This window comes from Cyphomyrmex costatus, unplaced genomic scaffold, assembly GCF_001594065.2.
Source record: "Cyphomyrmex costatus isolate MS0001 unplaced genomic scaffold, Ccosl1.0 scaffold137, whole genome shotgun sequence".
Lineage (NCBI taxonomy): Eukaryota > Metazoa > Arthropoda > Insecta > Hymenoptera > Formicidae > Cyphomyrmex > Cyphomyrmex costatus.
Genome location: NW_017275358.1, coordinates 770,775 through 786,965, shown reverse-complemented (window position 1 = coordinate 786,965; position 16,191 = coordinate 770,775). Strand labels below are relative to the sequence as shown.

Below are 16,191 nucleotides of genomic sequence, written 5' to 3'. Positions count from 1 at the left end.
ATAAAAGTATTCGTTCACTGATCTAATAAAAAAGACTTTCCAAGAAGTGCGCGTACATGCAAAATTACGTAAATGCCAGTCACGAATTTGGTGCTGAAGTAAAACGCTTTATATTTTTTGCGGCTTTCGCAACGAAAATCATGAATTACGAGATACGAAGCACTCTTTCGTATCATGTACCAGGATAAGTATTTTTTCGTTTTGAAGGAGAGTGCGCCCGCGGTAATGTATCGAAACGTTCGCGCGGAAACCTATTAGCAGCTGCACTTCGAGGAGAGAAAAAGGAAAAAGGCACATGGATAGGGTTGTAAATGGCGATTTACGATCACACGCGAGCGTCGTAAATGCACGCGCGGGACAGTGCGCGGGTCTTCTTTGAAACGCGGCGAGAGTAGTACGTCCATCCTTTGGTAGCTCAACTGATAATAAAAATACAAAACGGGAGTGTGTTCCAACAGAAAATGTATGTATGTTACACGCTAAGCTGCTCGTAAATAATAGCAGGGGATTTCGCGGGTACCGCAGATAAGCGAGAGCAAAGCGATCCCTCGCGCTAATTTAACCTCGTTTTATCCCGAATGTTTTAATACCGTGTTTAAATTTAATGGACCCGGGGTCATTTAATTTTTCCATGAGCGCTTCCGCCTGACGATAACGCTAATACGTATTTATTAGATCGTACGCTTTTACTCATAAAACATAAGGAGTATAATTAAAGAATCGTGCATGAAAATCAGACTACTCCCATCACTGTTACACGTAATTAGTTTGTAATTGATTCTATCTACCCTTCATATAATAATGTTCCATAATGATGTATGAAGAGAACTTGAAGAGCCTTTACTTAGCATAACGTTGTAAAGGATGTAGTGTAACACGTATACCTAGGTATTTGAAAGTTGCTTTGAAATGTCTGAAATTACGCAAAATAGTCATCTACTGCACTATTAAATTCATAATGTCTAATTATATGTGATTTAAATTATTTTTAATCATATATATAGATCGCTGTTGCTCCTCTACTTAGTATGTTATTAATTTGATCGAACAATTTGACTAAAAAAAAGTATTAAATTTGACTCAAATTTAGTTTATTATTCATATGTTAATACGGTCACAATGTTCACTTTAAAACTAACTACAGAAATAGAGCTACATTTTGACGTAAATAAAAGTTAAAAATAAAATTGTTTGATAATTCAACGGATCGCATTACCATTGCTTCTTTGACAGCATGTAATTTAAGTTGTACATAGATGTATGTATATAAGTAAACAATTAAAGCACGTATATTTTGGATGAGTATTTTATTTTTGTTATATTGATTTAATGATAAATGACAAGAAATTCCATTAGTAAAGAGCCGATGAGAGTGCAACGTTGTTGTTGTAACGTAAGTAATAAGAAGTGAATTTTCTCAAATTACAATTTTATTATATCTATATTAGGTATAACACATACAAGCAATTTCGACTTAAAAATTTTATTCTCCTATTGTTATTATATTCATATATGTGATATAGAATTTCATTCTCTAAATAAATTTACAATCAAATATATTAAAAATATAAGTAAGTCAAATATTATTTTTATACAGTTCATATTTTGATAGAAGGGATTGAAGAGAAAAATGTAAATGGAGCATGGTAACATGCAAAATATTTTTTAAGTTTCTGCATTCTTTTTTTTCAAATTTTGTTGAATAATAAGAAATATGTTTTTTCATTAAATTCAAACATAACATGAAAATCAATACGGTTATGATTTTTAGCGATAAATGTATGCGCAGCATATAGTTCTATTTTTTATCGCTGCAATTGCTAGAAATTGTCATTTATAAAAATACGAAAAATGTCACTTGCGAGTTTTCTCTTGGACACGAATAGCACTATTTCACGTTAGCCTTTACAAGACAGGAAGCAAGACAGGGTGTATCCTCGGGTGGCTTTCTCGCGGTTGGTCGCGGAATCGTTGCGCACGTAAGCGGCGGCAGAACGTGTCATCGACTTACAGCCGTTGGCTAGGTTCAGCTTATGTAATACATAAAGCAGGACACGAGTTCGCGATATGAAGCCAGAAATCGTGCGCGTCAAGGCGCCTGGCTGTGCAATCCGCCCGTACCCGGAGTGATTTATGACGGTGAACGTGGATGATTATGGAGATTTTCTCATCAGGACGTGCGTATTTCTCTACCAAATAGTTAGCCATATTGATTCTGTCGGTGAACGAATTTTATTCTTATCCAAGTACCAAATATCTGATGATTCATAGCCTTTTACATTAATATTTAGTAATGATAGAACGAAAAAGATTTTCCTCGGAATAATCAACGTTTAATTTTCATTTAGCGAAGATACATATGTGATGTGTGACGTTTAGATCGTGAGTTAATTTTATTTTCTATGACATCTTTTGCTGTTAAAATATTGTTATGGTTTTCGGTACCTACGGTTGGATTTAACAGACTGAATCGTAATTAAACTCTGTTGCAATATAATTGAATTAATTAGAATCGAGGGAATAAAGACCGTGAGATGTTAGTTTGTAATTTCTAGGCAGACCGTACGCCTGGCAATTTCGTTATGGTTAATTAAACTTTGTTGAAACAGACGTTGATGCACGTGCACAAAATAGAATATATAATTCACGTACGCATCAAATTGAACAACAATGATCATGTAACATATTATTATTTTTAGACCAGATTATTCTGTTATACATATATTCTGTATAACTTTAAATTGTGCAAATTACGCTTATACGAATAAAATATACACTCGATTTACTTTTTGCTATGTGTATTATAAGTTTCTGTGACAAACTATACATAAATATATATATATATATTATACATAACATATATGTACATATTATACATATACATGTGTATGTATTGTATAATAGATATATTGATTTTCTTGTCACATGATCATTATATTTTCATATTTAGTACGTATCTAAATTATTCATGGAGCGCTCATAGAATTTTTTTTCCATAAAATCGCTTTCTTCGTATGACACATGAGTTCCGTGCGAAAATGGAAATGGGAAATTGTACATACTGTGTAAATGCGTCTACGCGGCGCGGCGTCCGTATGTATTGCGGATTCGCAACGCCAGAATCTTGTGTAACCCGTATTGGTAGCGAAAATTACGTGTAACCGCTATTTGAACTGCTATTGCTGAATTTGACCGCTTGTCAGCTACTTTCAATTACATGCTCTCCGCAGCGTGTTGTGAAATCTGTTTCGCCGCGAATTCAAGAGCAAAGCTATCGGTTACGCTTCGGTAAACGGATTGGCACTTGAAGAAACGTCGAAGAGAAAATGAGCACTTTCGTGTTATATACGCTTTTATTTGAGATACAAGGGAAAATCATTCTTAACAGTTTCAATTGATCTTATATTTCAATTTACTATTTTCAAATTTGCATATTATCTAGATATAGATCAAAGCGTTGGTATAACGTGCTATAAATTGCATCTATGAATCAGATGATTTTGGACCTTTTCACGAAGGAAATATGAAAATATTAAAATATATTGGACATGAATTTTTCATGAATTTTTTTCATATTTCGTGTGTTTTTCATGAATCATGCAACATGTACATTGCAATCTCTTTGTTCGTAATTTAACTTCAGTTTTATTTTTAAACCAAGTTATAATCTGGAATGTCTGATTTTAGACGTTTATATATATATATATATATATACACGCACACCGAACATGCTAAAAATGCAAAACATATAAGTTTTCGTTTAAAAAAGAATTGGTCAAAGATTCCGTTGATGAAGTTTCGTAGGACGCATTCTCGGGTAACTTGTATAAAATTGCGCATTGGATCGAGTCGAAACGAGCTCCCCCGGTCCAGACTGTCTCTATAATTACAGAGACTAACGACGCGATTTTGTGCGTGTCGGTGAAAAGCGATGTTCTCGTTCGTGCAACTTCGCAAGATTGATTTTCTGCAATTAGAGGACGGTCTTAACGAGTTTCCGTTGAAATGGAGTACTTTTTACCGACCATATCTCGTATACTTTGTGATGACGTTTCGCACACGTCTTAATGGATTCCTGAGTTTTAATATTTAACGAAAAAAATTGTACGATCTTCTTGTTTACATCTGGTTTATAGACAATATCTGAGAACTGTTTCACATGTATCAGAGAAAAAGATTTTTAAAAGAATGGTTTAAGAAAGGAGAAAAAATTTTGTGAAGTTTCGTCCTCTTTATTAAAAGCTCGATGTCTCCTTTTGGTCATTTGATCCTATGGAAATGTGTAACGTTCTCTTTCAAAAGCGAGCTCATAAACGACGACAAAAAAATGAACAACCTGAATAACAGACAGCTCAAAGGGGATATATTTAGTAAGTAAAGCAGATTACTGTCTTCCTCTCTCAGTTTAAGACATGATTTTCAGGCTAATTAAAAACTCTCATGACTAGATGGCGATCCTGTTGAATTGAGCGATTGCAATTACGCTCTGCACGTGACGCGTTGCATCCGGAAGCGGATTATATTAAAAATGCGTACATCAAAGAGCGACGCGGATCATGTGTTAATTAATTCGAGTATGAGCCGTTGTCGCAGATTGGATTAATTTAAGCCGCTCGATTGAGTTTGCATTCTTCACATCGAACTGCAATAGAACTGCGATCTACTATAATTTCTGGTCGAATTGACAGCATTGATCTTTTTAACGCTAATTATCAAATTACGTCTAGTAATTTTTTGTCAAGTTTTTTTTATAAGTTACTGATAAATTATTCCACATACACAGTTTGAATAGATCATATCATTTTTTTTTTCCTGAACTGACATGGGATTTGTAAAACATAAGCGTTTTATTCATATTTTTATTGCTATCTTATTTGATAACAGTTTTCTCTCTCTCTCTCTCTCTCTCTCTCTCTCTCTCTCTCTCTCTCTCTCTCTCTCTTTTTCTCGGTCTCTCTCACTGTTCCTCGATATTTATTCAGTTGGTCTCCTTAAGTCTTTTTAAGTTTCGGATACTAACGTGACTCTTTTGGAGACCATAAATATTTTTCGCATATTTAAAAAATATATTTGTGTTTTTTGTTCCATTCTTTAATTTATTGTCTTTTTTACCATCTAACGTATATATGTATTATCCTTACACATTACTTAGATAATAATATAATGTAGTTAATAATAGTATTTGCTAATAGTATTATATTAATAGTATTATACCTGGGGATAATAGTATATATGCTATCTAAAGATAGATCGGCGAAAATTTATTTGCTTAAATGGCTTTAATTACTCAAAAATTTGAAAAAGGGTCATTTTTAATTACTATTTTAATACTTAAAAGGTTACATTTTACCGCTTTTCAGTTAACAAATAGTCATTATCTCACTTTTTTTGTGTGATGACTGCATGGTAACGCTGCAATTAGCATAATGCGTGTCGGACAGTTTCATTACTTGCTTGTTTCACGAAAATTGCGAATGGCTTTATTTTGTCGGAAAATTGGTAGTGCGGCGTTTGATGTCATTGAATAGAAAATTTCGAAGAATTAATACGTGGCAGTAGGTCAAGTATTTAGTAGATATTGCGCGCGACAGTATTAACTTCAATGTTAATCGAAAGCGTTTGTTAAATTTTGCTGTACAAATAGTTCCTAATGCCAAATCGTCGTTCGTCGATTATGCTTTCACGAATGAGCCACATGTCCACGATTCGCATATACGTCAATCAACTCGGCGTTGAACTCACATTAGCGTTAAACGCATACGCGTCACACGGCTGTATCTGTGCATCATCGTCGATCATGCAAGTATTTCCGCGCTCGTTAACAATTAATTAGACGAGAGCAATAAAATTCGTACACAAGTATATCGGATCGATACATGAATGAGAAGTTAATGGATGCACTCGAACATTTGGATGAAAGAAATAATACTTGTGTGTGTCGCGAATAAAAAGAGCACTTGACAGGTATTGTCTATTTCTCATTAATTTGGAACTCCTACGCTTTACAATAATTAATAATCGGAATATATTTATCATATAATACATTTTTTTGTATATTAACAAATTAGTATCAATTAATATCTAAGGGTCTTCTTCATCAATCGTCAATTAAATTAATTGATAATTAATGCCTGTTTCCGTTAATGCAGATAACTTCAATCGGTTTAACTTACTCTTCATTTTTTTTTCCTTTCCTCAAAATTGAAGAAAAGATGAACAGCTAGTTGAACCAATATTAAAATTAAACTACATTGGTAGAAAACGGACATAAATCAGCCACCAATTGTCAATCTAAGAACCAAATACGGTTTATTTTAGAAAAAGAAGAGAAAGGAGTTCTGATACATTGAACTGCTGTTGGCACTTCTACGAATTAATTATCGATTAACTTCACCAGGAGTTGATGAGTTGATGAAAGAAGTCTTAACCCAGATGCGTTTTAATTACATTTTTATGCACGGAAAGAAAGGTTTACAAATAATTTGATTGACCATCAAAATAATAATTACGTATGGGATACAACATGATGCTAATGCTGTAAAGGTTTTGACATTTTAGCTATCAATTTGAGCGTCTTCATTATTTTGATGATCCAACACTTTCAGATATTGTAGCAAACCATATTTTGCATTTTTATTTCTTAAACGATTTGACTTGACTATTTTATGACATTTTATCTCTCTTGGCGATTAATTATTCACTTTTCCTGTTTTGTTCCCCTGAATTTTTTTGGTCTTGCTGCGAAAAAGATAGACAATGCTCGTTATCTCTCGCGGAATACCGCGTTCCAGCTGCCAGACTAGTTTCAAAGTGGTGAAATCATGTCTCCCTTGACAAACGGCAAAACAATTGCCGCGAGTGTTTGTACGTCGCACTCAATTACGTTCTCGAGCCAATATGCGCGGACGATGCGAAGCGAGACGAGTGCTTTTGTTCCGTTTGTGCCTCTCTGTGTACTCGCGTCTCTGATACGTGCCACATTTTGTCGCGCGCTCTGATTGTAAGGATTTCATCCGTATCCGTAATCATGGGACCAGTCGGTGACGGTTGTACGTTCTGTGATCGATACTAGTACGGCGTCCGGTGAATACCAAGTAAACGAGCCGACTTTTAATTATTCAAGTGACGCCGTGTCGTAAAACGCTGCTGACGGTGGCTACGCAATCTCATAGTCGCGGTTGTCCCCGTCGTCGTCGCCGTCGTCGTAGTACGGTTAAAACGTATACGAGGCAAATCCTCGCACGTGTTTCCGCGCATTAGCACGTATGCCATCTCCCGCTACGTGGTCCCGAGCGGTGCATTCGCACTCGAGCAGCCACCATCCGCGCAATTATCCTGGATCACTGACTATGAACCGACAATTAGCGGCGCGAGACTGAATGCGACCGCGATGTTTCCAAACTCGGCACCCGCGAACTCGCCGCGCAGATATTTCCGCAAGTTAGTAGCGGGATGTTGGCGCGATGTCGGTCGAACTGACATAATCTTCGCTCACGTAATTACTTTGGATCGCTATGAACGACAACCGGAGCGGTGCGAATGAGCAAGTGTTACGTAACTGCATACAATTCCGCGCCGGCATCAAAATTCCGATGCTGCTGGAATTCGAGAGACTCTATGGGGAGAAGATGTATATTCCCAGATACGATTTGTCCTTTCATTAGTTCCGAAGTTCATATATCATTTTTTTTACATAAATATCACACTGGATTTAATTTATACATATTTAAAAATTTAATTTTATAAGTGAAAAGATGCATGTGAAAATAATGTCGATGTCGTATATTCTTGGTTTATCTTTTTATATGCCATTTACATTTTGATAGTATAGTTACTAGGTAATTATGTATACATTGGAGTTAAGAAAAGATCTAGATTGTTTTTAAGATAACGCTGTGCAAATCTGATTTCAAGTCTTAAGTACGTATTCATTCCAATTAGCGTCTGAGAATTTTCTTTGAGCATGTGTTTCTCATTAAATCGCGATTAGTAATGCAAGACTGCGCGCGTTGATTAGAGGTAGACAACTGCGAAAAAACTTAACTCGCTTTGCGAAGGTTCTTAAAGCTCCAATATAGCGTAATGGAGCAGAAATTTCTTGCGACATTACACGTTTGATTTTACGGAAAACCTATTTTACTAGTGATTACGTTTTTCTGTGTGAACGTTAAGAAGTGTATGGTAATAGAAGCGTGTTATACTCGCATAATGAAAAGAGAAGACAGCATGAAGAAAAAGTGATTTTTGCACTGCAAATTCAAGTGTGCAATAAGTGCTTTTATAAATGTAATTTATATTTCTATGTAACAAACAACACCACACTCTCTAAATCCTTTGAATTGGAATCTCACTCTATAAAGAATGAAATCTCACTTAAAGATTGATCTTTTTAAGACTGGCAGAATTTTCATTTTTTTAGAGATTCTATTTCAAATAAATTTGGAGTACTATGCATTTAATAAATAATGTGTAAATCCATTTTCGGTATGTGTTATTTTTACACTGGAAATTAAATCACACACATATATGAAGACACTTATTGTTACACACATTACATAATTTGCAGCGTGCCCCTACAAAGATTATACTCTGCAGTAGTACTTTAGTTTTAGCGACGTGATAAGTTTTCTAGATGAGCGTGAAAATGAGGGTACTGTATCAGATTTCATCGTTGACATTCAATTACGTAGATTAGTCTCGCAGGAGCATGTTATCTCGAGTATTTCCGCAAGAACGCGGTAAGTTTCCTCGGCGAAGTGAAGTTCACGTTGGACGAGTTAGTCGTTCGCTAACGTTCTGAGGATTTCGGATGAGATGAGATTGCAACGTACCTTGGCTGACCGCGATCGCCTCGATAACCAGGAAAATACCAGCGAGTACCAGCACGGCGTACCAGCGACACAGCATTTTTAACACCTCGATCGCTCGCTGCACTACCGATCCTTGTTTGTTAACCGTTACCAGTACTCGCTGTCGTGTGAAGCCACGACGTGTAGCCACCGATTTTTACATATATTCCCGGGTCCGCACACCATGCAATGTCTTCACCGTGTCGTATCTTCCACAATGAAAACAAGATTAAGTTTTCTTGTCAAATCGATAGCGCCTCCTTGAAAGGATAATAGACACTCAAGACTCTCACCACAAAACCATACACATGTTTCGTACTTCACTATAAGCAATTTTTAATTCTTACATGAACATTTGTGTTCCGATAAAGAAATTACACCAAGATTAACACCTAGCGAGAACATTAATCATTCACCACTGCAATGACACGTATTTATTAGAACTATATCAACTCTGAATGCGTGAAAGCTTCCGCGAGCGTAGAAGACGCGGATGATACGATATATCAGCAGTATTGTCAGATGCTATACGCGTATTGATCGTAAATCCTCGACGATAATCCACGGTATTAAGGTCTGAATGCTCACAGATGATGTCCTGCGGCCGCTCTCACGCGGCCGAGGAGCACCTGCACGCGTCCCCGATGACAGCCGCGCTCACGTGGAGCTTCCGCCTGGACGAGCGTCGCGACGCGCGATCCGCGAGTGCCCTGTCTCAGGCGCAGCATCCTCCGGCCGAGACGCGCGCGTTGGCCAGCATTCGATCGGCAATCAGGTTGATCCGGGTCGCGTTTTTTCCCCGATTAACTAACAAGACTGCCGGACGACCGTCATCGTACACCCCTTGATCGTCGTCGGGCTGCGTTGTCGCCCTTCGTCGTCGCCGTCGTCGTCGTCCACCCGCGCGACGACGTTGAACCCGCATGGACCAGCCGCCGACGCGGATGAGGCCTGCCGCTCGGCGTCGCGGCGCGAAATGATCCTGTGGGGGACACTTCGTCACCGCGCGCTTGCGCGATGACTTTGCTGCGTTCGCCGCGGATAAAGCGCGGACCGGTTACGCGCAGACCGCTTCTCTTCTCTCTGCCTCTCTTCTATTCCTCTTCGTCTATCTCGTCAAGCGGCGCCGCGACCAGCCGACCACTGAGGGATGACCGCTGCGGGGGTGCACCGGAGCACGACGTTCGTCGAGGAGTCTGTCTTGTTGTCGACCCCGCGGCTGTCTCCGACGTCTTCGCGAGAATTATGATGTTGTCGCTGCTGACAGATCGGAGAACTTTGTTCGTATCAGCCGTCAGTTATTAGCGGCTGTCGTAATTCTTCTTGCACCATGAATTACTCTATCCCGAATACGCAGCCTGATTACATAATGCAGTCGTAAGTTTTTTTTTTAACAGTGAGCGGTGATAATTAGACTCTATAGAATAATGTTTTGTAATCATAGATACACTGCGAATGTATGTTCCCACTTCAATAGAATAATAGGTCATGCTTTAGACATATCATTCATGTGGGTCCACTTTAGTGGAATAATAGACATGCTTTAGGCATTTAATTTATATTGAATAGGTTATATTGAATAGGTTCTAAACAATCCTTATCGCGCTCGATCAATATATAATAGTACGCTAAACTGGAATATCATTCGCTCTGCACGCGTATGTATACGCTCTCTTTCTCTCTCTCTATCCTCCTCTGTGTTTATTTTCTCGTCTCTTCCTTTTTTTGTTTCAGTTGATAATTTCGCATGCTTGCGCTACGTACCCATTGAACTCCAGCAAGATTCAGCAAGATTGCCAAACTACAACACATTGGTAGAGGCGCGTAACGTGTTCCTGTTTACAGAAAGTTATCGACGTGAATACCGTTGCCAAGTATGCACCGCAGACTCGCCTCTATCGACAATAACGGCTGTTAATGTTAGTGCACGAGGTAGAAACTCACGATTGCGAACGCTATATCAGTGCAAGAGCTTATTGAAGCTGAGATCTATAAGTGCTTTATCCAAGAGCTTGGTGGTCCACGTATTTGCGGAATTACGGACTAATAATTTATCCGTTGATAGTGTTTTCGATTTACATATTTGTAAAATTACAGGAGCTTTTGTATAGTCGAGAACAGCTTCGGTACGAGTAGAAATTTGTCTCATACTGCATAGACATTAGCTATAATTTATAACGTTTTTCATTGACAGAACTGGCACTCAGCGTGCATTAAAGCTATTGTACACTAATCTAATCTGAATGTAAAAGCGAGATATCTACTAAATTGATAAAATGCGCAGTGTATATTTTATCAACACAATAAAATATATTGATTTTGCGACTTATATAACTCGTTTCTATATTTTTATTAAAATATATCTTACGTCGATTTGTATTCAATGGCTTTAAAGCTGTGCACTTAATTGTTCTAATTAAGATTCAACAAAGCTTTCATTATCGTAAAGCTAATTTTATTTATTGATGAAAATATTTCTATTGTCTCTGCATATTAATTGTGTGAATTAGTATTATACTTAATTAATTTTCAATTTATCTTAAATTCACAAATAAATCCACTGCAATATTAATATTAATAATTTTTGATCACCAAGCAAAAATTAATTACATCATAGACGAATTTCTCTTTGCAAAGTTTTGCGATGAATGTTTATCGATCGTGTGTGTTTTTGAAAAAATAAATTTGAGAGTTTGCCTAAATGTTGCAACGGCAGTTTGATGTCGATGAAACTATTTCAATGTAATGTCGGATCCGCTGAAACGTGGTTTTGACTTTCTTTTAGGCGGATCGCCACTCTGTTTAGATCATAGAACGGGCTTTGCCGGACAGCTTCATGGGTTCCATCGCAACGTACAGGCGGGCTTTAGCGATTCCAAAAGGATACGTGCCAGCGCGTGCTTTCAGATGGGACGGGATTGATCGAACGGATCTAGAGCAAAATGTTCCGCCTGTTACACGTTTATACGAGACCGTGCAGCACGGCATACCTATGGTATAGCCTTCGTTGTTGAGTGGTATTTGTTCAAGCCTGCAGTCGGTACACCGAACGCTACACGTTAACGAGAATTCTGCGTAGTTGATCTTACGAGCAGAATAATATATCAGGGATCTATTGAGTTATGATCCTGATGTGAATCGGACATTGCTACATTAATCAGTTGTTACATCAATACGTTTTGCGGTATGCAGCAGCATGCATCGTGATTGAGACAGATTGCGACGTGTATACTATATTGTTCAATTTTCTTCACGTGTTACGTAAATGTGTTCTAATTAAGATAAATAAAAAAAGTCACCATTAAAGTGAAAAATAATATAATAATGAGTACTTGCAAAATCTATATACACTAGATCTAATATTCACATTTAGTCGTTTTGTTTTTAATTTGATCTTTCAAAAAAATATATTTTATTTTCTCTAATTAATTGAACCAAAGATTGATTGTCTTTATTGACAATAAATTGTAGCAAGCTGTGATCGCAATATACAAGATGTCTATAGAAATTTCATTTATACTTTCGATTAAAATTACATTATTTAGCCGCCAAAAGTAAAAAGTATTTAATATATAATGAGAAATTAAATAAATTATATATGAAAAAAGTAATATATTTTAATTAAAAATAATTGTTGGATGTATTTATTAATACACTGTTAAAAATAAAATGTTCATTTTAACTTATAAAGATGTAGGATTTTCTGAGATACGCAAAAACGTTAAAATTAACATTTTATTTCTTACAGTGTAAGTAAAATAAAATTTAACATTATATGAGATGTAGCAAAAATATAATATAATATAATATTAAATATGATAAAATTAAAGTTATTTGTAACGATGTTTATTAGGCTGTACAAAGTTTTCTCATTTCGTTTATATTTTGTTAATAATTGTTTTACAGATATTTTGTGAAATTATGTGCACCCCTAAAGTCAAAACTTCGAATTGATGACATTTTACGTATAGTACCTATAACTACTAACATTTCGATTAAATATTTAGTCGTGCATCTGCTTGCACAACACTCAAAGATTCACCCTAAAACCACAGGAGTCGAATTTCCAACGTGCGTGAAACGCCGAATATAGGCTGTCTTGATCTACTCCCTCGCTGACGTCGTGCATGTAAGCAATCAGTTATATCAGTAGCACTCAAAACCGTACAGTAGCGTTTAGCGTTAATCGTACGGCGTGAACATCGAAGGTCCAGCATGTTTTCGCGCAATTTCAGATCGTTAGCTTAGATATCCTGGAATTCTCATTGCAGCTTAGGATAGATTAATTTTTGCGATAAACCTAATGATATGACTAATTTTCGCAACATTTACATTTTTGCAAAGATCAATCTGAATAATACTAATAAAATATTGAATATTTTTTATTGGACTAGTTTGTTGTGATCAAATAGTTTCTGCAGTTTACAATTGTTACAAAATTGTAGAGAAACATACAGTTATATACATATCGATTCTAAGATTCTATAATATAATTAATAATTTATTAATTTATTGTCATATATAAAATGAAGTATTATCTGTTACACACAATTTTACTTGAAATAATATTTTCTGGTATCTAAATTATTACGAAGCTTTTTATTTATTTCTTGAAATGTACTATACATATCTTTTTTGATTAAAAAAATTATATTTATTATAATACATATTATATAAATACATAATATGCATATATTATATAGATAAATGTGTGTAAATCTATTATGTATAGATAAAAATCTGTTAATTAATTAATTAAAATCTCTTATATATGCAGATATATGTCTATAAATAAAGATACTTATCATACTAAAACTTTATAAATAATACACTTTCGCATAAAAAAGCATGAAAAATAAATCGCTTCTCAGAATGTAAGTGATGATTGAACGTATAATCCTGAGGGAAACATTTTTCTCTCTGTCTACTGCATAAATTGCTCTTTGTTTTTTAATAACAAACTACCGTATTTATTTAAAATATGATTCGTTTTTCATCCACGGTGTTTTGATACTTTATCCAAACGATATTACAACGTCGTTATAATACCCAGAGATTACATCGACATAAAATCGCAATAACTCGCTGAACATATTTACGCAATCCCTGGCCGAGAATGCTTTGTGTTGATAATACTCACTCGAATCGCCTGTCCCATGAGTATAAATTCGGCTTTTATTTCGATAATCGTCAGGGAATTAAACGCTCTCAGAGTTTTACGAGAGAAAGCGTGGTATTAAGTCCGATTTTAACATACATTATTTAAATTAAACCGTCGCGTCGTGACCACTTGGCGAACAAACAGTTGCGATATCGCTTCGTGCCGACCAGCCTAAATTCGTTAATGATTAATTATTTTTTATGTGTCAGCGAAAAATATAATTGCAGATCACACGCGCACGGTGCGTTTTCGATATTTTACGCAATAAATGTTACTAGGAGGTTAACCCCGATGGTTATGTAAAAACTCACAGATATCTCCCGCATAGGTAGATGTATGCACTCGCGCACGCATTTTCGCATCATATCGTGCCGATTATTGATTTTACTATGACACGACATATCGTGGTTGAAGATTAGCGTTGTTTGATTACGCATTTACTGGGAAATTCGTATTGATATTACATAACGTGATATTCAGTTTCGGACTTGTAACAATATTGATCTGCTAGATCTAAACTTTATTTTGATATTTATTGTTTATAACATATAAATTGCAAGAGAGAGAATCTTTCTATTATTTGTTGTTTATATACGTTTTCTTAAAAAATGACGTTCTCTCACTAGTGATTGCGATTAACATTAATATGTCACTATATGTCTTAGTGGTCCAATAATTGGTAAGACGCTTGTCAAAATTCCAGATTTGAATTCTTAGATGATATTTTTCACAATAAATTGTTTGCATATTTTTAAGACGCTTATTCCTATCATTATTAAATTGACAAGCATTTTAATCTGCGACATTAGATCTGTTCTTTTTAGCTGAACTTCTTGCACAATTAATCTCTTTACTTTTTTTCTTTTCAACGTTAAAAGAAAAAGATGAAAGATGAATCGTACAAAAAGTTCAGCTAAAAAGAAGAGGCCTATTATTTCAGCTTTGATGCCTTTGATTTGCAATTGCATTTTAAGTCTGGCAAATTGAATCGATACGCAGTTTATTGAACTGAAAAATATATTTGTACGTATGAATATTTTTTATTAAAAGTATCAAGTTCCATTTCTCGATTAAAAATAGGATTCCTTTTCTTATTACGAGAAAGAATTTTTCTCTCTGAAAGGATGTCAATTGTATATGTCGCTTACTGTAATTACGCTGCTATCGTCCTTCCCTTGCACTTTGTACCTAAATTCCCTCGAAGGCATTGTACTTATCATTATTCCGACACTCGTAACGTTAATACTATTTTCACGTTGTCACTTTGCTGTTAGCGTGCTTAAAAATGCAATGGTCTACGAGTTCAAGGCTGCAGGGTATTCTTCCCACTGTCCTATCTCATTTCACTCTTATTCTTATCAGAATTTTCCAAGTTTTTACGGCAGTTGATTTAGTGTCATAACGAGCTGCCCTTTGTGAAACGCCTTCTCATGTTAAACACCGCCATTTCACTAGCTAAGAAATCGCGGTTTAAGAACCAGCCTGCGGGTTCCCACCGCATTCCATAGCTTCAATGCTGTGAGTGATATCGATTTTCTTGACGGGCCGTTTCCGCGGTATAAACGGGCCATTACCTTTAGTATGTCTTCCTTAACCTGGACTGCCTCCTATAATGATGGTTGATAGGGTTTTTGGTGATTGTGTAGGTTTTTTTAACAATTATTATATATTATTATATACAGCGTATTCTTTTTTTTTTTATTAAAAGTAGAACGACTTCGACCCAATTATATTTGAATATTATAGCTCTGATAAGGAAAAGTCTCTCGTTTAATGGAAGGATTATTTCTCTTCGGATGTCCGTTTCGTACGGAGTCATCGGATTGTGCGGTTCTTTTCCATGAATGTCATCTCTAATGAGAAGCATTTGCAAGAATAAGGTGTCAAAGAGCTGCGAGTTTATGGAGCAACTTTCAACCAGTCGACAGTCGTGAAGTGATTTATCGGAGCACATTGGAACCGCGATCGAAGCTATGACTTACGACCGACTTTATCAATATTGAAATAAGATTAATTCCCTGGGACTTGGAAAGCAAAAATCCAGGACGAAGTGAATGCGCACAATTTAAGTTTTCAATGCGGAAGCACGAAGTAGTTGGGGTGGGGAGGTGGTAGAACGAAGTGCCCCCGGATGCAGTACATTTAAGCTTAATGGTATATTAAATCGGGAAGGACTTCCCC

General features: G+C 36.1%; 1 protein-coding gene across 1 annotated transcript in view; it reads right to left on the bottom strand.

Annotated features, from left to right (window-relative positions):
- Positions 1–8,907, bottom strand: part of LOC108782891 (defective proboscis extension response 1) — a 90,218-nt gene extending 81,311 nt beyond the window's left edge. Inside the window, exon 1 of the mRNA XM_018551284.1 lies at positions 8,832–8,907. Coding sequence (XP_018406786.1) covers positions 8,832–8,907 — 76 coding nt within the window. The remainder of the gene's footprint in view (positions 1–8,831) is intronic.
- Between the last annotated feature and the right edge of the window lie 7,284 nt (positions 8,908–16,191).